Genomic DNA, 23,573 nt, shown 5'->3' with positions numbered 1-23,573 from the left:
TCTTTATTCATTAAAATCTCATTTAGTACTCAAAACAGACACGTATGGTAACCTTATCCCTGTTTTATAGATAAGGACACTGAAGTTTCAGAGATGTTAAATGATGTCTCTGGGATTATGCAGCAAGTGAACACGAGGATGCAGGGATCAGAGAGGAATCTTATGGACCCCACATCCTGCCCACTTTCCACTCTTTGCAGGTGATGGACTGACGGACTAGAGGACAACTTTGGTCTCAGTAATGCCCTAAACAAGTTGTGAGATCTTCAGATAGTCATTAATTTTTTAACATCATTTTTTTCATCTGAAAAATGAAGGGGTTGAATTAACTATTCTAAGGGCTAAATAGACTGAGTCTATATAAAAGGCATACTAGTTTTAAAAGTTGAGCTCAAATAATTGTTTTTACTCAAACTCCTATAGAAATTATCTCTGTAAACTCATCTTGAATGAAAATTCATGATTTTGGGAATCACTTCCTATTCTGCCCACAGAAATTAAAGCTCCCCCCAAAACTTATATACTTTAAAATGTTTGAATATTTTGATCTTAACACATCTCAAAAGTTATTTTTATAAAAAGGGCTTGCAATCCATTTGTTAATTTTCTATTGTTAAAGATTTCTCCATTCTGAACTTTTAAGGAATGCACATAGTTTCATGAACAAAACAGGGGATTAAAATTTTTTTACAGAAAACCCAAGTCCAGTCTTAAAATGTTGAGCAAATAATTGTATAATCTGGAATGAGAAAGTAGTTGCAGACCTTAGTTTCTAGGTCTGAAAAATGATGTAAATAGTTTCCTGCATGCCTAGCAGGAAAGTTTGCCATTAAATGAGAGAATATCTGTGAAATATCTTTGAATTCCTTAGAGGGAAGTTGCTGCAAGGTAATTGAAAACTCATAGTGTTAGGATATCTTTTTTCAATAACTTCCTTAGTTTTAAAATTATGTGAATGCTTGGTTTGGATTGTTTTCATACCTATAGTGAATACACATTTTGTTAACCAGAAAGAGGAAGTAAAATAATTTATACCATAATGGAGGACAGCAGCTTATATGACTGTGGGGGTTAGAATTGTGAATCATCTCTTGTGTGTTTCCAACTTAACAGAGGCAATCTGCCCAAGAGGTAGAAAAAAAAAATTCTACAAACCACAAACTCCATCCAATCACATGAAGACAAATCAGCCTTCAGGCAAATCAAATGTCTTCATTTAAAGCTTACCTGGATTTGGCACTCTGCCCATCTTTTCCCAATCTCTTAATAATATACTTTCACAAACGGTGAAAAACATGCATACTGAAAGGCATTCCTTTGCAACCTTATTTTTTAAAACGAGGAACTCTTTAGCCCAGGGAAGTCTTGGGACAAGAAAAGTTCCTTTCTGAGTTTGCAACATGTGAATATGGGATTAGTGGGTGGGATTGAGGTGAGCTCAGGTGCATAAATAGAGGCTCGGGCTGAGCCAGCACACTGGGAAGCCTGGACTGCACCGAGGCCGCCTGGCTTACACAGACAGGTGGGTGGGGAAATCCAGGTAAGGCTCCGGACAGCACTGTTAGATGGGGCACTTATGAGAATGAGCTTTGGCCTTTGGTTACTGTGTAAACTTGCAGGCAATCCACAGGCAGAGGGATGCAGGGTAGTTCCGTGGGCAGTGAAATGGGATTTGGAGGGGGAATAATGAAATTTCCACCAAAGGCTTACTGGGACCTCTCTTTGGCAGAGCTATGTTCCTGAGCTGGTTCAAGGTCATGCTTTCTCCCTTAGGAAATGAGAGGTTTAAGAGTGAGCGCACTCCAGGAGTTTTCAAGCCTGGCACGGAGCCCAGGGTCTCCTGTCTTAGTTACTGAGCCCTGATCACCATCTAATGCTCTGTTTCTTTCCCACTGACAAAGCAAAGACCCGCAGGACTGTGAAAGCTCAGCTCCGATTGGCTGCTTGGAATTACAATTCAGAATATTATTGCAAATCAGAAAATAGTTTTCTTTCTGTGCCTGATATAAAGATATCCTTGTTACTTCTTCAACTTTGAAATTCATGGGATAGGCTGTAAAAGGAGAGATCTGGTTGCTTTCCCGAAGCATTTATGAACAGGGTCACTGAAATCTCCTGCAAGGCATTCCTTGCTGAAAAGAAGACGACAGAGATATAATGAAAAGTGAAAAGTGCTGGTTTCTTAGAGTGTGTGTGTGTGTGTGTGTGTGTCCACATCGTCAGTGTCCTCCGTGGTTAGCTTTCTGTTTTGAGGCAGTTTGTAGATCATAGTCTATTTAGTAATGAAAATGCGGTAGAGTGAATCTCAGAAAGTCAGCTCAGAGCAGGATGTTTGTACAGCAGGAGCTATGTTCGTTTCCCTTGAGTCCTCCTGCCATAAAACATGTATTAGATATCAATAGTTTCAACCTGAAAGCTGCAGAGCTACAGCAAGGAGTCCTAATAGCCTCTTGCACAATAAGAACTGTCAATGAATTAAATAAATACTGCACCACCAGTTTACTACTATTTTTTCTAATATACATTAGATGCTGTTGCTATAAATACGAAATCAAATGTTTGTCAATAAATTTAGTCATTATTTGCGATGACATTTTTCTGAATCAACTAGTATTCTGAAAATATAATTATTCTCACATAAAGGTTCTTGGTTTTTGTTGTTTACATTAAAAAGAGGTCTTTGTACCAAAAAGGCTGGAAGACGGGTAGCACACGTGAGTTGTTTCTGCAAAATGCTGGATCCAAAAATTGTTATTGGCATTTCTGTATCTTTACGGGTATAGAAAATGAAGAAAGTGTATCCCTGTTTTTTGCTTATGTCTTTTGTGAGTGAGATATTGTATGGTTACGTATTATGACATGGATAATAACTGGTCAGTTTAATACAAGGCATCATCTGGATTTGGTAACTTAGCAATGCCTTTTTTTTAAATTGGCTAATGCTTAACAAAGGTTCTCATTCATGCTATCAGAACATGAGAAGCTTTACCCCTTAATACGACGCATTGAAGGTCCATCCTGCTTCCCTTGCAGAGTTCATTTCATTTAATTTGAAACATACACCAATATTACAGTTAGCTGTTTCTTTTTAGGAAATTTCAGTCTGTGGCATTATTAGCATCCCAAGTACCCAGCTTTGCATGTTATGGTCCCCAGATAACCCTAGTGATTTGCTAGTGCAATTCACTTTGCTAGCTAGCTCACTCCCTCACTCACTCATGGATCTTACCTTGCAATTCACTTTCCCATCCATAAGCATCTGCTTCTCGGTGGTGTAATATTCCCTGAGAATTAAATCTGGAACACTGGAAAGGAAAAACAACAAAGAGACATCCACGGGGTTGGCTTCTCTGTGTTATGAATCCCATAGCATATTTTTGTGCACTAAAGCGCATGCCTACAACCACCTCCCTATGCAGGCCCACTTTGAGAGTCAAAGAATTAGTTCACTGGAAGAAACTTGCACTGATGTATTTTAACCAATTCAAAACCAATATACAGAGTTTGAGTAAGTGTTACACTAGGGAGAGAGTTGTGTGGGTGCAAGTTTTCAGTTACAAGATAAAGCTGGCAGTTTCTAAATGAAATAAGAAATCATTTTACTCAGATCTGATTCTTCAAGAGCAGGGTCCCCATTTTAACAAAATGCTAAAGAAGTACGTATGTTTAGGGTAATTTTTTCAGGATGGGAAGATGAGAGCCAGCACTGCAAAACGGCACCGTCTGAGAGCCTTGCTTCTATGCCCATCTCGTTAGTCTTCGTTTCTCTGAATTTCAGATTCTTCATCTATAAAATGAGACAATGGGGAGGTGGGAAAAGAGGATATAACCTTTAAAGTGCCTTCCAGTACTAAACTTTTTAAAATATAAAATTCAAAAGCAAATTCCCTTAGCTATAAGAATATATACATCTATATTTTCTTAAAATATATCTGTATCTATTTCTATATGGTAGATTTCTATGGAGCTCTTCATCAGTATATTTTATCTATATGGATCTATATCTATGTAGGTGTAGATAGATAATAGATAGGTAGATAGGTATTCATACTATGTATTCTTAGGAAGATTCTGTGGAAGGTAGTTTTCACTCCAATTGCACGTGTTCAATCTCACCTAAGCCTCAGTTCCTGTTGTATCCCTCAATTGTGTTGCAATCTGAAGATTTTGAAAACTGCTAATTCCCTTTCGTTTTACTGACTTTTTGCTTATTTGTTTGTCTTCCATATCAGATTTGCCATGGAGAAGATTTCAGTGTCAGCATTCTTGCTGCTTGTGGCCCTCTCCTACACTCTGGCCAAAGACACCACAGTCAAACCAGGAGCTAAGAAGGACACAAAGGACTCTCAACCCAAACTGCCCCAGACCCTCTCCAGAGGTAGGAGTCAGCTTCCTGTCGGCCTCCAATTATACTTAATTGATAAAGAGCTAACACTCAGAGCTGAGAGTTGTGCTGAACATATTTTTCATGTTTGTTCTAGATTCATCAAAGTTCATAATTGTTTCTGCTTTCTCTAGAGGTTTTTGCTCTTCTTTAGTATCAAGTATATGCTGATCCCGGTTTTACCACTGCTTTTCAACAGCTTTGGGTCTGAAAATATAATAGCTTTAAATACACAGGTTCATTTTGTTCTAGGTTGGGGGGATCAACTCATCTGGACCCAGACGTATGAAGAAGCTTTATACAAATCCAAGACAAGGTAAAGACAAGTTTTACAGAGTTCTCTCAAAGCTCTCAAGAGCACCATCTAGTGATCTTTAGCTACACATGAAATTCTACTCATTAAAGATTATCCAATCTCTTTGTCTCTTAAAGCAATAAACCCTTGATGATTATTCATCATTTGGATGAATGCCCACACAGTCAAGGTAATTTATACTTCTAAATATAATTTCCTTTATAGGCTTTTAGCTTTAGGGCCAGAGTCCAGATCACTCACCTTTACATCCTTAGCACCTAGCACAGCTGAATTAAAAAGAATATTTTATGTAGTAAAAACATATTTCAAAGTAACTTCAAATATTTCCACATTTTGTTATTAACCATTTCACATTTTGAAAAAACAAGCTCTAGAATTCATCCTTGACTTCTTGCTTTTTCTTACATCCCACATCCAATACATCAGCAAATACCATTGCTTTACCTTCACAATATACCCGAAAGCCAGCACCAGCTTCATGGGCACACTACCTGTGCAGCCACACAGGACCCAGTGTTGAGAAGGTTCCTACGTTTGCTGTAAAGCTCTGTTGTTGCCGTCTTAAAATTCACAATGATTTTTGAACAAGGGGCTCCATATTTTCATTTTGCACTGGGCCACAGGTATCATGTAGGTCCTGCCCAAATCCAGCCACTTCCTAATGCCTCACTGCTACTGCCCTGGTCCAAACCAAGATCAGATCTTGCCTAGATCTGTAACAGACACCTACCTGGTCACCTGACAGTCAGTTCTCCATACAGAAGCCATGATCTCCAAACATAAATGAGATCCTAACACCCAAGTGCTCAAGTGGCTTCTCAACACGTGTAAAATTAAATCCACTTTCTTGACCACAGCCCACAAGGCTAGACATGACCTGGCCCCTGGCTGCCCTTCCTTTCTTACCACTCTCGCCTTGCTTTCCCTCCACTGCATCTAGCCTGGCCTTTGTGCTCTTCCTTAGATGTCCAAACCCTCTCCCACCTCAGGGCTATTGCTCTTGTGATACCCTCTGTCACGTGTGATGTATCCCTAACATCTTCAAATGCATCATCCTCTCACTTCAAGGTCACCTCCTCAAAGAAGTCTACCCTGACACCCTATAGCTTTTAAACCTCTTGATTTGCTTTATTTTTCTTCAAAGTACATATCTCCCCCTGAAATCATTTACTTGTTTATGGTCTGTCTCCTACACAAGCATTTGAGCTCTATGAAGAAAGCACATTATTTTTGTTTTCCATTGCTCTACTCCCAGTACATGATACAGTCCTGCCACATAATAACTGCTCAGTAAATAGGGGTTAAAAAAATTATGGAATGAATGAATGATTGAGTGAGTGAGTAAGTAGCAGAAGGAAAGCTAGTCAATGGCTTAGATATTACTTCACTAACCATTTGCAGAAAGGGCAGAGTTAAGTATTATATTAAAAATACAGTTCAACTTAAAATCTAACAGAGAATAATAGTTTTAACTAATGAGATGAATGCTTAACAATTTTTTCTTTACATTATAGCTTTAAAGAAGGCATTTGCTGAAAGTAAAGAAATCCAGAAACTAGCAGAGCAGTTTGTCCTCCTCAATCTAGTTGTAAGTTCACTCTTAATCCTCACTGCCATTTCTCGTGGCTTGGTATTTGAAATGGATGGTTCATTTTCCCTATACATCTCAGTCATACTGCATTAATGGGGATCTGTTCCAAATATCTCATCTCATAGATTACAGCAAGAAAATACTTTATTTCATATCTATCCTGCATGTCTACATTTTTATTTAGTAATTAATAATTTTAAGTTGTCTGAATAATACTCTCCTGGGGTCCCAAATTTCTCTGTTGCTGTGATAAGTGGAAGGTTTTTGTCACTTACAAATTCCTTGCTGTGCCCCTGTCCCCTGCAGTCCTGGCTGCTCTCCACACATTCTTATTCTGTGTGTCCTCTGTCCCTGGAAGAGATAGCTCTCTGGGTGTCCAAATCTAGTCATTCCACATGTGCTGTGGCCTCATGCTTTCCTGTCCTACTTCACCATCACCACCTCTCGTGATGGTCAAGATTTCTGCCCTTATAAGTTCTTCTACTCGGTGTAAAAACAGGATCCACTTTTGTTCCAAAAGCAAACAATCAATAAACAATTTGGAAAACTACTCTCCCTAACCAATTGTCCCCTGGGGCTTCTCTCTCTCTGTCATCCTCTTCCCAGGTTGACAGGTGGGCTTTTCCAAGGAGCATCCACCCAGGGGTTCTTCCTCACCTCCCTTCCAAGGCTCCCCTTCCTCCTTCTACCCCTTAATGAGTGACTTCGTGAATCTCTACTTGACCTACTTCTCTTTTTATATTTTATATCCTCTATGGGTAATTCATCTACATCTGCCTTTAATCAATACCTGCTCACGAACTCCCACATCTTCCCCAAACACGGAACAGCTTCCAGGTTGTATACACAACCTAGTTCCAGAAATCTCATAATCAGCTTCAACTGGACAAGTTCAACACCGAATTTATCAGCGTGATCCGGGCTCTTTAAAAAGCTCTTTTTTCTCTCTTCCTTATTCCATTAGTGTTATTCTAGATTTCACCCCCCCACTCACCTCTGGCAGTCAAGAAGCCTTGTGGTTCTAACTTCTAAATATTCTTGCTATTGGGCAGTTCCCTATAAATTGAGGACCACTGTTTTAGTGTAAGTGTTTTTCACTTTGCCTAGCTTACTGCAGTGTTACTAAGTGACTCCTTGCCTACAAAATAAATCCCATCGAATCCCACGTAATTGTCAGGGTAATCACTCTAAAAACCAAACTGGGATCACAGCAGTTCTAACATCCCTCCAGTGGTTCCTATCTATTTATGAGCAAGTGTAAACACTGTAGCATGGTGTGCAAGGCCACTCACGAGCCACTCCTGAAGTAGCTTTCTAGCATCTTCTCTCACTACCGCCTCGGGCATCCCTATCCTTTAATCCCATCCAAACACTTGGTTATAGAAAGTGCTATGCCTTTCCTCTACCTTTGTATTATCTTCCTCCCCACCCCCGACCTGGACTGACCTCCTTTTCTATGTGATGGAGTCCTATTCATTTTTTAAAAGATTTCTCTTTACTCACTTCAGAAAGTTCTAGTGGAACCTGCAGACAGTTTAAATGTCCTGCTCTGGGCACCGAATGCACCTGTATATCCTTCATCATAACATTTCGCCCACCAGATCCTCAATATTCCTTCTCCTACCTGCATCTCCCAACAGACTTATGCATTTATTCAAGATAAGTGCTGTCTATTGCTCAAGAAAGAAAATCCTGAATTAGAAAAATGATAAATGGATAGATGAATTCTCAAGACAACCCTGTTTGGTTTCCCAAAAATGAGTTCCACTTTTTTTTTTTCATTAATCTGTTTCCCCCTACCTCATCCAAGATGCCTTCCCCAAACACTGTATGCCTTCCAAATTCTCCCTGAATTTTTTGGCTCTCTATTCATCACATACATCAGCTCTTTACCTCAAGCTGCGCATCACATTCCGGTCTATCTTATTATTTCATGCATGTAATCTTCCTCCCCATCTATATTATAAACTCTCTGTGTTAGAGATGTGCCTTATAGTGTTTTAAGGTGCCTAGCCCAGGAATGGACACACTGTTGTTTTAACAAGTTTGAAAATAACTGAAGAATAAACTAAAAGCTGCTTTTTTTTTTAAATTTTAGTATGAAACAACTGACAAACACCTTTCTCCTGATGGCCAATACGTCCCCAGGATTATGTTTGTTGGTAAGTAAAAGTGACAATGAGATGAAACACAGTCTGAACATTACACGAGTGCTGCCAAATCTCTGTCTCTGTCCTCCACACCCTCACCTGCTGCTCCTCCAAGGCTAAGGCCACGACCACGTTCTTCTGGGGAGGTTTAACTTTCAGTTTCACAACCTATTTTCATTAGGAAGTGCGAGCTTCTACCTATTCCCATACATGACATTTCTTCTTCATCTGCTAATTTTAACTTCTCATCTTCCGCCACAAGTACACCTGGCAAGGAAGCACCCTGTTACCTGCTTAAATGTATGAATCATCTCCCTGAATTACATCAGGCCTGTAAATATTTAATCAAACTTTTGATGTGTGTGCTGGATTTTTCTTTCTGACACTTTTTTTTCTAACTTTTTTTGAACATTATTTTTAGGCAAGCTATGCATATGAGCTGAAAGAAAAAAAAAATCAAAGGAGCCATGTTCCTTCCTGCCACTGGTACTTTTCATGTGCTGTTCCCTCTGCTGCAAAGCTTTTCCTGCTTCACCCTCTGTACTCCCAGGTCACCTGGTTAATCACTGTCATTCACTGACCTGCTCAAACTCCCACAATGTGCTCTTGTGGCACCATGTTCCTCTCAATGGTCACTCTGTCCTCAGCTATAATTTTGTATTTATTGGGTGATTGTTTAATAAATATTGCCCCTCCACGTGGCAGGAACTAGACCTTTGGCTCACCATCATATTTTCAGCATGACCCTTTGGTGGGCTCACATAAATATTTGTTAATGATTGGACAAACGAACTGAGATGGCTTTGATCAAAGTGATACTGATACAAGGACCATCTGTGATGAAATCCGTCACATAGCAGAGCTCACTCTCATCAAGTGGTTCACCTCTGTATTTCATCCAAGTTCACACTGACCTATAAAACAGGGGAGAGAAAAAGTGAAGGGAGAAAAGGAGGAATGCGAAACAAGAGCTAATCTTACAGATTTGGTTTTGTTAGGATATAGAAAATTTAGAACCCTTCAATTAAAGTGCCCTTGTAGGTCATCCTGTCACACCCTGTACGGGAATTCTTTTCTGTCTAAGGGCTTTTTAACCCCCATCTGATGACTCTGGTCATATGAACTAAGTCCCAGGCAGCCTGCTCTTCCAGCCCAGTAGTGTTCCACAAGGCCTGCGCATTAGAATTGCCTGGACGATCCTAAAAATCAAGCTCTCCTGGTTACACCTTAAGCCAATTAAATTGGAATCTCAGCAGCTGGGATGCAGGTGGCAGTCTTTGAAAGCTCTGCAGATGACTCCACTGTGCAGCCAGGGCTGTGAGCCAATGGTTTAGAGTTGAAGAAGCTTTTTTGTTACTGTATTAATAAGATGAGACCCTATGTGTGTATCCTCTACACCAAGTGGTAGAATAGGTCTTTAGTTTTTCTTGAACAAAAGAACATCTGCTTCCTGTAATTTATGTCTGCTGGTGCTACTCCAACATCCTGAAATGACAGGGACTGTCCATCAAGTACCAGTGACAGACTTGGCATCCATGAGCCTAGGCATCGTGTGTCCTCTTCATCTAATTCTCAGGACGTGGACCACAGGCTCCTTCAATCAATTCTCTCAAGGCAAGGTTGCTAGGCCTCTGCATCATCCTAGTAGCTCCCTTCTAGATGCATCTTACTTACATCTGTTTTTTTCCTTGTTAACTGATAACTTCAAGTTAAATATAAAGCATGAAAAAAAAGATTCAAACCTAAAGGAATATATGCATAAGGGAAGACGCCTAAATCTCTATTTTTAAAATGCAGCTAGTTAACAAGAAAGTAAAAAAAAAAAACTGAGAGGACACTACACACTTATCTCACCTTGGCTGGTCTTAAAGGCTTGTATTCTTTTATGAAAAACAGAAAACAAAAAAAAACTTTGGTTTGGAAAACTAGCATTTGGTGTGAGTTCCTAATTATCTAGGTTGCTCTTGGTAACATATTTTAGTTACAACATAATCATTTCAAAAATTTAAAAATAATTTGTTAGTAGAGAATGCCAATGTTTTCACCTCCCTGCCTCCTGGAAACCCCCCCCCTCCCCCCCACACACACAGAAAACAAACCCACCACCGCAACAATGTATATTATCCTATTTTCAGGTTGTTATAGATAGGACAGCAGGGTTTGTAAACTTCTCCACAAACAGCACTGCACGGCTGCTGAATGCTCCCAACCTGGCTTTGGGTACCAGTTGCAGAGGCCAGGTTGCAGACTGGATGGAGTAGAATCTCATCCAGCAGGATATGTTATGTTCCTTTCATGGAATGTGGATAAATATGTAGGTTTCATCATGCAATAGAGGTTACTTTGAAACACAGTACTCCATTCCCTTTGGCTTTTTCTTTGTAGACCCATCCCTGACAGTTAGAGCTGACATCACTGGAAGATACTCAAATCGTCTCTATGCTTATGAACCTTCAGACATAGCTTTACGTAAGTGTTACCTCCTTTGAATATCTATTTCACTGTTGTGCTGGGAGGAGGGTCCACATGGGGAGGGGAGAAAAAGCTGTGCTCAGAGACCCCAGAGAATCAGTCTGACCCTTATCTAGCCTTGTGTCCTCTGGCAAATCACATTCATTTTGATCTCACTTTTTAAAAAACTCAGAGATGAATTATTAAGATTAGGTAGCTTTTCCTCTAGGATTCTAGGACCAAATAACCTCCTTTTCAGGTTTCTTTTAGGCTCACTTAACTCCTTCTACCACAGAACTGAGTGCAATAGTAATGTACCATTACAACAGTAATAGTAGCAATCTGGATGTTTTGTTAAATGTTTGTTTCCAAATAACAAAGGTGAAATAATTTAGTCCAACTTATTAAAGTTGAATTCAAGTTCAATTTTAAAGATCAGTAGGAAAGATGGTGCCAAACAGGTGCCAAGATAGTCACTTTCTCGGGGGTTGCCATAAAATGGGAAAAAAAATAAAAGGGTGAGACTCCAGGCAGATGAAGAACCTCAATGGGAGACTGTACCTAGTTGTGACATCTAGTTAGTCCTTCTGGGGAGAAAACTGGGTTTTGTCCTAAGAACCAATTTGCTCAATGACTAGTGACTATGTAAACCTGCAATGCCCAGTATGTCAGCCATTACCCACATACAGCTGTTTAATATTAAATTTAATTAAAATTTAAAGATTCAGACCATTAGACCCAGTAACCATATTTAAAGTACTCAGTGAAGAGGCACTGAATATTTTTCATCATCACAGAAATTTCTATTGGGTGGCACCAATCTAGAACATTATGTAGGGAGTGAGGTTGTGTCTGGGCAGCAGGAGAGAACGTCCTGGTCTATTAGCAATGCCTCCAGTAGGTGCTGGGAGGACCAAAGGAAGCACATTCCAAGTGTGTTGACCATTCTTGAGATAACAGTATATATCTTAACAAGACTGGGCTCTTTAAAGGTGGGTAGTCTGCACAGGTAATGTCACTGTGCCTTATAAAAAGGCATTTAATAAATATTGGAAGGGAACTGGATTATAATAAAAGCCATCTCACATACTTGCAGAAAAAAAATTTACAGGATTACCAACTATTCACTCTATGATAAAGCAAGACCCCATCAAACAAGGAATAGAATCCTTGAGTTTGGGGATTAACTATATCTATTAAAATAATTTCTGATGATGTGCTGACTCTTGTAACTTCTTCCTGCATTAGTGCTTGACAACATGAAGAAAGCTCTCAAGTTGCTGAAAACGGAATTGTAGAGAAAAAACAAAATCTGCAAGCTCCTTCCTTTGTGAGACTTGGAACCAGAGTAGGTTTTAGAAGACTGTGGAGAAGGCAGAAGCACTGGTGGACCTACTGATTAGATTATGGTTTCATGTTGCAATAGCTCTTTTTTAAAATTTGGTTTTATGTATACATGTATGAAAACAATATTGTATACTACCATAGTGAGCCATGATTTTTAAAAAAAAATAAATCCTTTTAGGGGTGTTCAAACTGTTCTTTTTTTTTCCCAACTTGGTCTTTCACAGGAAGGCTATTCAGTTCTTTCATCAAATAGGATTTTTAGACACACAAAATGTTCAAAAAGAGAACAAGACAAACCTAGTTTAAGCAATGAAGCCCAAAGACAAAGTTATCATCTTATCTCACTTATAGTTTCTCACTGGGTGACTAAAAGTAGACATGAGCTTGAACAACAGAAGTATCGAACGATATGCTCTAGTATGAAAGAATATCTAGAAAGGCATTCCAAGAAAATCAGTACCTAAATGAAGACCACCACTCTTCACCCTGGCCAGAAACTCCTATGGACACGCTTGAACGTAGCAATCCAGTTTTAGTACGATTTTGCTCTCAGAGAAAGCCTCTGGTAGGTAGCTTTCTCCTTCAGAAGACTAATTTTGTGAAAAGGTCATTTGAAGAAGATCTGCAACCTTAAACACACCCCAATGAAATCCTGAGACTCGTAATATATTTGATTTCTTAAGGTTTTAGAGTACTGGCCTGAAATAAATTCAGTTAAGTTCCCATCGTCTTCACCCAAATGTGACTGGCTGGGAAAAGAGCAAAGGGCACTGACAATCCCGTGCGTGGGGCAGAGATCAGAGGTTACTACTTATCTTTGGAAAAGTTGAGAGAGGAGGTGGCATCAGGTAGGGGAGCAGCTTTAACTACTTTTAACTCTTTACGATATATTTAACCTCACATTCACTGTTATATAAAAATCCTTTATCACCCAAACCCCACTGCCTTCTTTGGCTCCTGAATGGCTGTGGTGCTCTGTGCAAAGCTTTGCATACTGGTGATCTTATGGCTTGTCTTAATTAACTTTCTGTTTGTTTGGATAGAGCCTTTTCCGAATAGATCCTTTGGCATTATTAACTTCCCCAGTTAATACTTTTTAAAATACTTTTCTCCCACACAGTACTGTCAAAGAGCTCTGCAGTAACTGATTCTAAGCCTATGTTGATGATTTAATGACATGCAAGTTCTTAGCAAAAATATCACCAGAGGGATTGGGTGCCCTCCTTTTAAGTAGGTAACCTACATGTGCTTAAAACGGTAAAATACTCCATTTAGAAAGCTCTCTGAAGGTTAATTGGAGGAAAAAAAAAAAGAGTTTCCACTTGCATAAACAAATATTTTCAAGGACAACTTCTAAGCTATTCAGGTTTCCTTTATTGTACAGCAAAGTAGTTTGTTTTTTTAATTGGGCTGATGTGAAATAAGTCCTTAAAATTTATTGAATGGCATGTTATTTTTAGCAACCCACATAATTTTTAAAATATTAATACATCTCTGAGAAGTCAAATGTCAAGGCTGCAAGGAAAATGAGTCTCCCTTAGAAAAGTGACAGAGCAATAGTCATTAAAAAAAAAAATTGATCAACTTTGACCCAGTTTCCTCTACTTCTGAGAATTTGTCCTAGGGAAATCATTCAAGAGGAACAGTTCAGCAAAGATGCCAATGGCAACATTACTTAAACATAACCATAAAAGGGCCACCTCCAAATCTAATGATTACATAGTTCATTAGCACAAAGTGCACTATGCTGTCATCTATAAGTTATAAACATCACAGAGAAACAAAAAGCATAAGTAAAAAAGAATTTAAGAATGTCTATGCTATAATTACAACTACAGGAAATGTGTACGTACAGAAGTTAGAAAGAGAAGTTGCAAACATTAAAATGGTTGTTTTAACCTCGTGGAAATGTTAACAATGCCAGTTCTTTCTACCAAACCCTTTACTGTCACCTCACAGTCATTCCTTAGTGCTTAAATAAACTTAAATTAAAGCATATCTTGAGAGACAAATGGAAGAATGCTTTAATATTAGAGTATTATTTCAAAGAGCTGAACTAAAATGTTGGTAAGCTAAGGGGGATGTAAAATGGTGCAGCTACTATGGAAAAAATATGACCGTTCCTCAAAAAATAAACACAGAATTACCATACAATCTGATAATTCCACTCCTGAGTAGGTACCCAAAAAGATATCTGTGCACGCACATTCATAACACCATTGTTCACAATAGCTGGGAGATAGAAACAAAGCAAATATTCATCCACGGAGGAATGTGTGAACAAAACGTGCTGTATACACAGAATGGAATATTTTGTAGCCTTTAGAGGAAGGAAATTCTGACATACTCTATAACAGGAATGAACATGGAAGACATTATGCTAAGGGAAATAAACCAGCCACAAAAGGACACATACTGTCTGATTTCACTAATATGAAGTATTTAGAGTCGTCAAATTCATAGAGACAAAGCAGAATGGCGGCTGCCAGCAGTTGAGGGCAGGGAGGAATGGGGGGAGGTTATTGTTTAACAGACACATTTCAGTTTGGGAATGTGAGAAAGTTCTAGAAATGGATGGTGGTGACAGTTGTGCAACAATGCGAATGTACTTAACACTGAACTACACACTTAAGGTGGTTAAAATGATAAATTTTATGCTATGTATATGTTACCACCTTATATTTTTTTTTAGTCAGTTTTATCTGATGTCCCACAGCTTTGGGTTGGGGGGAAGAGGACTAACTTTGAAAAATAAGTTAGTAACAAAAATCATCTGTAAAAGTCGTTTACACAGATGATCAACATACCTGACTAAACCTTTATTACCTGTTCTAGAACTTGGTCTTCTTCAAACCATCATCTATGACCAGCTATCTCTGCTTTGGTTTTTTGGCTTGCTTGATGCCTTCAGTAATCCTAAATAGCTACTCAGGTCCTCCTATCTAGTAATCACTGGCGAGAATGGGAGCTGGGGGGAGAACAGAAAAAGCTCGAAGGCAAGCATGAAACTTCCTAGTGCTCCACCAATGGGGCAGATTTCAAAGTCCAGATGAAGTCAGCCTCATTTATTAAAAGGCCACTTGTCAAGCTGTGACCTCACTGACCTGTAGAAGCAAGATCCTGAAAGTAAGCAGAAGTGGTTTTACCCTCCAAGTGATGTCAAAGTCCACTTTTCAACGTGTATTTTAACTCACAGGCAACGCCCTCAAGCCTTTCTTTGAAAATAAATTCCAAAAGCTGAGTTTCCTGAGCAGAGGAGAGGAGAGGAGATGCAGCCTGGCACATGGCAGGGAGGGTCTACTTTTCCCCCTTCCCACTGTTTCAAGAGTCATTTCAATGACTACAGCTGTGACCATGACATTCCAGAGAAACTTCAACATGAAAAGTTCTGGTCTCTTTTCTCTCTCTCCCTCCCCCTCGGGGATCAGGTAGAGTTGTGGGGTGAAGGGCACTGCTCCTTTAAAATTGTTTAAAAAACATTCATTGAAAACCCACCTTGTAATTGCATCTGGCATAGACAGCCTGGTGTAAAAATTAACTGCCAGCCCCAAACACACCACGTGCAGAACAACTTTACACAAATCCCTTCACTTATCCAGGAATCTGGACGACTTGGTGTTTAACCTTAGTGTCATTTCCAATAAAACAACTGACATGTGAATGATCTCATCTGTATCATCATGATGCCTGAAAGTGTTTTTCCACTAGAAAATACTAAGTAAAAACATGATTATAACTTTATCAGTACCAGCTAAACAGTGAAACAGTTTCACAGATTTAGTCAGTGCATTTTCAAAAGGATGAACAAACTTAAACAGGGTTAAACAAATATTTAGAAAAACTGTGGGAGGAGGTTTTTGGCTGAAGGAAATGAAGAACTAAAAGCCACTCTTCTGGTTTCTTTTTCTTCTGAAAGGTCCCATTCAGCAACATATTACTTAGGTTGAACATGCAAAACTGGTTTTCACACCAAACTCACTGTCACTTAGATACCACAGTAGCTGAGATAAATTTAAGCTGTATGAGCTTAGATTTCTTGAATTTGTAACCTAATTTTTCCCCTCTGTATTAGCATTATATTTTCTAAAATTTCACCTTTAACATCAGGGCTGACTGGACAAATGTTCTGAGAAACATTTCTCTATATGAAATACATAAACAGAGAATGAGAGAATTTTTTTAAGTGGGGTTTTTGTTTTTTAATAAATGCTAGGTTTTATAAGAAAGAAGCTCTAGAGTCTTGAGTCTGCTTTATAACCATTTGTTGTCGCTCAAGGACAGACCCTGATTTGAAACGCACCCTCCTCCGAGGTCCCAAAATGTGTTTGTGGCAACATTTCTGTGCACACAGGCAGTGGCCCTCCTCTCATCCTGGGATCAGCCTGACCTCGGCAGACTCACCAGCAGCCATTCGGGACTCGGGACAACATCCAGAGTTTAGTAGCCCTACAGATTCTGGTTTCTCAATCCCTGGTTTGTAACTGCAGTGACCTAAATAAGGCCACTGCAATCAGAGCACAAGCCAAGGCTACAGATTGGTTCTCTCTGGAACAGCCCTTCCCACGTATAATCATTTGCACCAAGAAAAGTATTCTGTTAGGATATTCCAGAACTTCATGGAAACTTCAAAATGCAACAAAGCAAACAGGGAAAATATAAAATGTCTTAAAGGAAGACAGAGTCCAAAAATCTCATTTCCTTCATGTGTCACTTACGATCTCATCTTATGGTACAGGTGGCAACAGTTTTAGGGTTGCCCAGAGCTCAATATGAAACTGAAGGAGAGCAGAATATGCCACCCCAGAACATGCCTCTTCGGCATAAAGATTATTTTGAGCTTATTATTTTTGAGAAACAACAGGCAAGATAAACTCTGAAAAGAGAGTAGAAATTTACTCTTGTGTAAGGTAAATTTACACTTAAATCTCCATTTGTAAAGGTGTCTCCTTCTCTGTACCAGGAAGAGAAGGACGATTCCAAATCACCAGAAACTCTTATCAATGGCACTGGCTTAAAACTGCTAATAAACCTTATCCTTGTTTACTGTGCCTTTCCTGGTAACCTCCCATAACTGGCTTCCTGACCCTCCCCGCCACATACATACTTTTTCCCTTTAGTGGAAGATGGTATTTAAGATAATGGCTTGAGGCATCTTGAGGAGTTAATCCTTTTCTCTGAATATCTCCTATATATACATGAGGTATACAAGTTAATGAACTTCTGTTGTTTCTCCTGTTACCTGTCATTTATTACACAGGGTCTTAGCCAAGAACTCAGAAGAAGAGAGGAAAAATTATTTTTCTTCCCCTACAACAGCACTGCACCAAGGGAATTTAGTTTTCTTGAAAGATGAGCCAGTCTTCCACAGCCACGTATGTGACCTACCCACAAAATGCTCTAAAATTCTATACATCAACCATTTATCCTCTTTCTTGGTCTAAAAGCCATCAAAAAAATTACTAATGAAATACCATAGACTACATAAAATATAAGATAAGAAATTAGTAATTTTCAGTAACAGGAAAGAACTTACATATTTTCCCCCCAAAATGAGTGACTTTTAAAAAACATTTTTCACTATAGAGAAAATATTAGACATTAAAATATTTTGAACAAAGATTTTGGGGATGACTACTGGTAGACATTAGTACTAGAAGTTAATTCCATGGCTGGATTATACACTAAAACAGCAATACTCAGTTCTAGGTCAGTCAAAGAGAGTCCAAAGCAAAAAGAGAAGAATTCCACTTCACAATTCACTTATCATTCCTTCCATTACTTTCTTTTAATTCAAACATTCATAGACGAAGAAAGGTTTCCATACTTTAATTTTTTAACATAATATATAGAATCACAATACTATTTAAATTTCAAATTATGGGAGATCACATTCAAATATGCTTGGATTTGACAAGTTGCCGTGACAATACTGAGAACTTTCATGAAAAAGATATTTAGAATTTGTAAGATAATAAAATATCTTTTTGCTACGTGGGCCAATGCATTAACAGTAACTTGTTTTAAAAGGCAGTCTTTTGGACTTCACATTATTATAAAAGAATATCAAGATTATACAGATATACTTTCTGAATTTCTCAAACTCATTTCATTTTGAAGGCTGAAGGCAAATGTTACACCTCAGAACATTCATGAAACCATTTCCCTTTCGCACTTACCTGTAAAAATCAAAAACTAAACTACACTTTCCTAAAGACACAGCTATTTCTAGAATACATTAGTGTAATCAGAAAGACTACTAGAACTAAATTATCACTTTTATGTTAACAATTTTCATCACAACACATCTTTCCTAAGAGGACAAAAAAATTGGGGAATTTAGATTTCCCCTATTGAACTTAGCATAATAGAATCTCATACTTTCTGGCTTTAATAAACTTCAACTCTTTTTTTCCAGTGGGAACTATCTACACAGCACAATGCCACATATAATTAATATTCCAGTGAAATGTACATTTAGATTCACAAAATGATCAACACAAGAGTGCCATACAAAGATTTTCTGCAGGTAAAAATGCTAAGAAAGGCCACAGTGGACAGTGCCAGACACTGTGAAAAACAGTAGATTACAAGGTACCACTGAGGTTTGGAGGAGACCACGAGTTTCACGTTTTTCAGCAATGGAAAAAGAAAAACATTTAGAGAAACATAAAAGTATATAATTCCACTGTCATTGATGTAATTTTTCAGATACTGCTTCCTTAAACAGGCAAATTAGCTTAACTTAAAGTTAGAGGAAGGGTACAATATCAGAATATGAAAAGATTCTCCTTGTTTTCTCATCAAAGGAACGCACTAGGATTAGCACGAGGATCCTTCTGGTTCCTGTATCTGTAGGTCAGCCAAACACCCAGGATCTGAAATGGAACAAAGAAAAGAAGAAAGAGAAAGTAACACTTGTGTGTATTTATTCAGTTTATCAGTAAAATAATCTGGAACCTCTGAAGCATTTTGTATTATTTGTTCAAAGAGGAAGAGATTTCTTTTTAAAATGCAGTATGTAACCCAAATTAGAGACCCTAAGAAAAATTAATATGAACATGATGGTAGGCTGAATAATGGCCCTCCAAGGTTGTCCATACCATAATCCCCAGAACCTGCGAATATGCTACCTTACAGGGTAACAGGGACATTGCAGACATGACTGAGGTCAAGCTTGTGAGACACGGAGATTATCTGGGTGGGCTCTGTGATGTAATCACAAGGGCCCTTAAAAGAGGGAAGCAGGAAGGACAAAAATCAGAGGTACAGCCAAAAGGTGATGTGATGACGGAAGCACTGGGAAGCAGATTCAGAGAGGGAAGATGCTACACTGCTGGCTTTGAAGATGGAGAAAAGTCAAGCCAAAGTCGAGCCGAGGGGTGCAGGCAGCCTCTAGAAGCTAGAAAAGGCAAGGAAACAGGTTTCCCCAAGAGCCTCCAGAAGGAGTCTCCATTTTAAGCTTCAGACCTCCAGAAGTACAAGACGATAAATTTGCGTTGCTTCAAGCAACTACATTTGTGATTACTTGTTAGAGCAGCAATAGGAAACTAATACAAACACGGAATTGTTGCTAATTCAGCAAAAATTAGGCAATCACAAAAATCCTACAGTAAATACACTTTCCAACACAGATCATAAAAAAAGTTATAATTCCTACCTCTCCAAGGGCAGGGGGGGGACATATACTTTTAGAAAAATAATAAGTGGTTCCTGTGTCATTTCTCCCACCACGTTCACTAAAGAGTTAACCAATATAACCTATTGTTTTTTTAATTGAGAAATGTGTTCATTCTGGTTCTGCTACCTCAAAGTTCATTTATTTAAAATAATCAAAAATTCTTAGACTGAAGAAGATACAAAATTTTAATGGAACAAAATGAATTTCAAATTACATTTCCCATTTCAGACCTGTGCCAACTTTTAACCTAAATTTTGTTCACTTGACTTCATAACTACTTGTTAGCTCTTAAAACTACTTCTAGAGAATTGTGGTAAATGTAAAATTTTCTCCATTTACCACAGTAATAATTCCTGAGTTAGTGTAAAACTCATGACTGGCAATGTTTATAGTTACAACATGTAAGGGCTGATGGAACTATGGTTTGTGAGTTGAATCAGGGAAAGACAGTCCAATTTAAGGAAGCGGACAGTCTGGTTTGGAGTCTAACAGGGGTGGGGGAGAAGGAATTTACTTAAACATATGAAGAGTACTTTGTGACTGGCTGTGTTCTTCACATTTCACAAATTCATACAATTTGACCAAAAACCCTATATGATAAGAACTGTCATTACCCTCATTTTACCAGTGAGGCAACTGAGGCATCGAAGTTAGGTAACTGGATAATAGTCACACAGGTCATGAGTGCTAGAACCAGGGTTCAAATCTTGGGTCCAAGCTCTTAATTACATTTGTTGTTTCATATGAGAATGTGATGTGTTACAGGCCATTCTCAGGCTAACAGCATTCCACCTACCATTTCAGCCATGTTAGGTATTACAGTACTGAAATACTTACACACCTGTTATCAAGAAGCTACTTCTCTGATACCCCTCAACCTGCCTGAGCATCATTTCCCTGACCCTGCCTCAGAAACAGGCACACAGGGATCTGGTTCGAAGTTTGGGGTTTGTTAAATATTTTTATAATCACCCCAGGATGCGTGCTTATGGTGTAAGTTACAGTTCTTAGGGGAAACAAAGCCACTGGGTAAATTAAATACTCATAATCTGGAGCCACATTTTACCAAAATTCCTCCAATTCAGCTGTGACAAAACGAGACAACCTCTTCTTGCGCCTCATTGCTAAACCACTATCTCCTCGCATGAGAGGACAGAGCACGAAAAGGTCATGCCCAAAATGCAAAAAGATCAGTTAGATAACTACTGGATTTTTAATTCACAAAGGTACTCATGATTTAAAGATTTTCAAGGGTAACTTTGACTAGACCCGATCATAAACTCTGCTGATTGTAGAACCTACACCCAGGATGCAGTAGGCCACCAACGTACAGTTCTATGAAACGTCTATGTACAGTGTGCAAAAAGCTTGTCCTTTGCTATTTATTTTTATAATTATTAAATATAGAAAGGCAGGCAGTAATATGCCAAAATATTAATGATGATTTCTGAGCAGATAATTTTAGTCAGCAGATACATTTAATCTTTCAGCTTCACAATTTTCTGTATTTTCTAAATTTTCTACAAAGTACATGTACTAATTGTTGTAACTTTTTTTTGGATTCAAAAGCAATGTTTCTTTGATGGTTCAAATTTATTTTCATGTATTACAAACAGTTCAATAAAATCTTTCCTATTTCATCTATGACAGAAAATCATCAGCTAGTTAGCCTTATGCCTTCAAACTCTGAGAATCACTGATTCTGTGAAATACTGAATAAAAATTTTAAAAGTATTTACTATCCAAAAAATATCAGGTTGGACAAATTATTATTAAAATCTCTAGCTAGGTTTCAAAAGGACATGGTATATAAAATATAGAGCAGGACTCCATGAAAGAACACCTTAGAAATCCAAGACCCATGAGTTTATATTCTTAAATAATTAGTATTTTAAAAGACAGTGGGGGCTGGGAGGGATGAAAAGGCAGAGCACAGAGGATTTTTAGGGCAGTGAACGTACTCTGTAGGACACCGTAATGATGGATATATTTGTCCAAACTCATAGATTGTACAACACCAAAAGTGAACCCCAATGTAGGTTATGGACTTTGCGTGGTTACGATGTACCAATGTAGCTTCATCAACTGTGACAAATGTACCATCTGGTGAGTAGTGATGACAGTGGGGAAAGCTACGCACGTGTGGGGCCAGGGGGATACTAGAAATCTCTGTAACCTTCCTCTCAAGTTTTCTGTGAACTTAAAACTGCTCTAAAAATAAAGTCCTTTAAAAAAAATACATATGCATAGCTGAAGGCAGTGTGATCTGATGAGAAGAAAATGGAGCTACTCAAAAGAACGAAGTTCTCAAAATAAATCCCAGACATAAAAAAGAAAACATGCGGCAAAATTCTGATCATTGTTGACTCTGGCTAATGGAGTGTATGGAGATTGCTCATTCTGGTTTTCTTCCCACCTATATTTTTAAGTTTTTAATGACAAAAATCCATATTTTATTTTAAAAGACAGAAAGGAAAACTGCACAGGATTGTTTTCAAGCAGCGTATGAATTTTCTTCAATCAACGCCATGACCAACCCAGAAGTAAGAGGGCTCCTTCCTGAGAAAAAGTGAAATGAAAAAATGCTTAGAGTAGGAAGGGATGTCAGGGAAAACTTCTTTTAAAAAGGTAGTACTAATAAGAATTCCCAGTGGTCCAGTGGTTAGGACTCCGAGCTTCCACTGCAGGGCCCCAGGTTCGATCCTTGGTCACAAAACTAAGATCCTGCAAGTGCAATGCGGCCAAAAACAAAGTGAATACTAAGCTTGGTCTTTATCTCCACTTTGATAATAACAGCCAAGTATGGATTTGTCATTCTCGAAGGGAGAAAAAGAAACTGAATTAGAATATATAATATATATACACATATGTATATATAACATGCTATCTTAATCATACATTTTATACATATATATGTAATGTATACAGTATATACACAAATGCAATACATGTCACACACACACCATCAAAATGAGATCTAATGTGTAACATGATGACTATAGTTGATAACACTGTACTGTACAACTGAAACTTGCTAAGGGCGTAGAACTTAAATGTTCTCACCAGAAAAAAAAAAAGAAAAGAAATATGTGAGGTGATGAATGTGTAATTAACTTGATAGGGAGAATCCTTTCAGAATATATATGTGTATCAAATCATCATCATGTACACTTTAAATATCTTACAATTTTATTTCTCAATTATACCTTAATAAAATAGAAAAAATATATATATTTTTTATATTTTTATATTTAATTATACAGAGAGAAATAAATTTCTAGGCCCAAGATGAAGCTGCTCGTATCTAGGGTGCTGCGCCAGCAAACCGAAACTTGGGTAACCTTTGTGTCCCTGTAAATGCTCCTCTTGACCAGAAGTGCAACATATTCAGTCAGCCAATCCCCAAAGGCCAAGCCAACTCTGGACCTTCTCACCCCAAACAAGATTGGCCATGTGACTCCAGCCAATCAGATATTTTCTATTATTCGCTTCCTTATTCTTTATCCTATAAAAGCTCCATGCCTTCCACCTTATTCTGCAGTTCTCCGAAAGCAGACTGTCCACGAAGTGTGAAAGTTTTTTTGTATCACCTAAACTGTCTTCTTTAATCATTTTTAACATATATAGTCAAAATGAGGACGGCCCTTCTAAATATA

At 38.3% G+C, this 23,573-nt stretch overlaps 2 protein-coding genes across 3 annotated transcripts in view; one reads left to right on the top strand and one right to left on the bottom strand.

Moving 5' to 3' along the window:
• Window positions 1-1,485: 1,485 nt before the first annotated feature.
• Window positions 1,486-12,434, top strand: AGR2 (anterior gradient 2, protein disulphide isomerase family member). Of its 2 annotated transcripts, none has more exons than XM_057733745.1 (8): window positions 1,486-1,522; window positions 4,233-4,378; window positions 4,637-4,700; window positions 4,817-4,869; window positions 6,215-6,288; window positions 8,390-8,453; window positions 10,827-10,910; window positions 12,141-12,434. In XM_057733745.1, exons 2-8 carry the CDS (start codon window positions 4,240-4,242, stop codon window positions 12,188-12,190), a joined length of 528 nt encoding a protein of 175 aa, XP_057589728.1. In that variant the 5' UTR covers window positions 1,486-1,522; window positions 4,233-4,239; the 3' UTR covers window positions 12,191-12,434. The 2 variants fall into 2 exon arrangements, with proteins under 2 accessions (XP_057589728.1, XP_057589727.1); XM_057733744.1 differs by having other exon boundaries at window positions 1,492-1,540.
• Window positions 12,435-18,049: 5,615 nt separating this feature from the next.
• Window positions 18,050-23,573, bottom strand: part of TSPAN13 (tetraspanin 13) — a 32,321-nt gene continuing 26,797 nt past the window's right edge. Inside the window, exon 6 of the mRNA XM_057733742.1 lies at window positions 18,050-19,114. Coding sequence (XP_057589725.1) covers window positions 19,040-19,114 — 75 coding nt within the window. The 3' untranslated portion in view covers window positions 18,050-19,039. The remainder of the gene's footprint in view (window positions 19,115-23,573) is intronic.

The sequence above is a fragment of the Hippopotamus amphibius genome, chromosome 4 (assembly GCF_030028045.1).
Source record: "Hippopotamus amphibius kiboko isolate mHipAmp2 chromosome 4, mHipAmp2.hap2, whole genome shotgun sequence".
Taxonomy (NCBI): Eukaryota; Metazoa; Chordata; class Mammalia; order Artiodactyla; family Hippopotamidae; genus Hippopotamus; species Hippopotamus amphibius.
Note: the sequence above shows the minus strand (reverse complement) of the source record. Positions and strands in the feature narration are given on the sequence as shown.

Bases quoted from the DNA above. Each gene is read 5' to 3' on its own strand.
- AGR2 (XM_057733745.1), top strand. From the start codon at position 4,240: ATGGAGAAGATTTCAGTGTCAGCATTCTTGCTGCTTGTGGCCCTCTCC. The intron at 6,289-8,389 runs GTAAGTTCACTC...TTTAAATTTTAG, and splicing joins TTGTCCTCCTCAATCTAGTT to TATGAAACAACTGACAAACA. The intron at 8,454-10,826 runs GTAAGTAAAAGT...TTTTCTTTGTAG, and splicing joins CCCCAGGATTATGTTTGTTG to ACCCATCCCTGACAGTTAGA.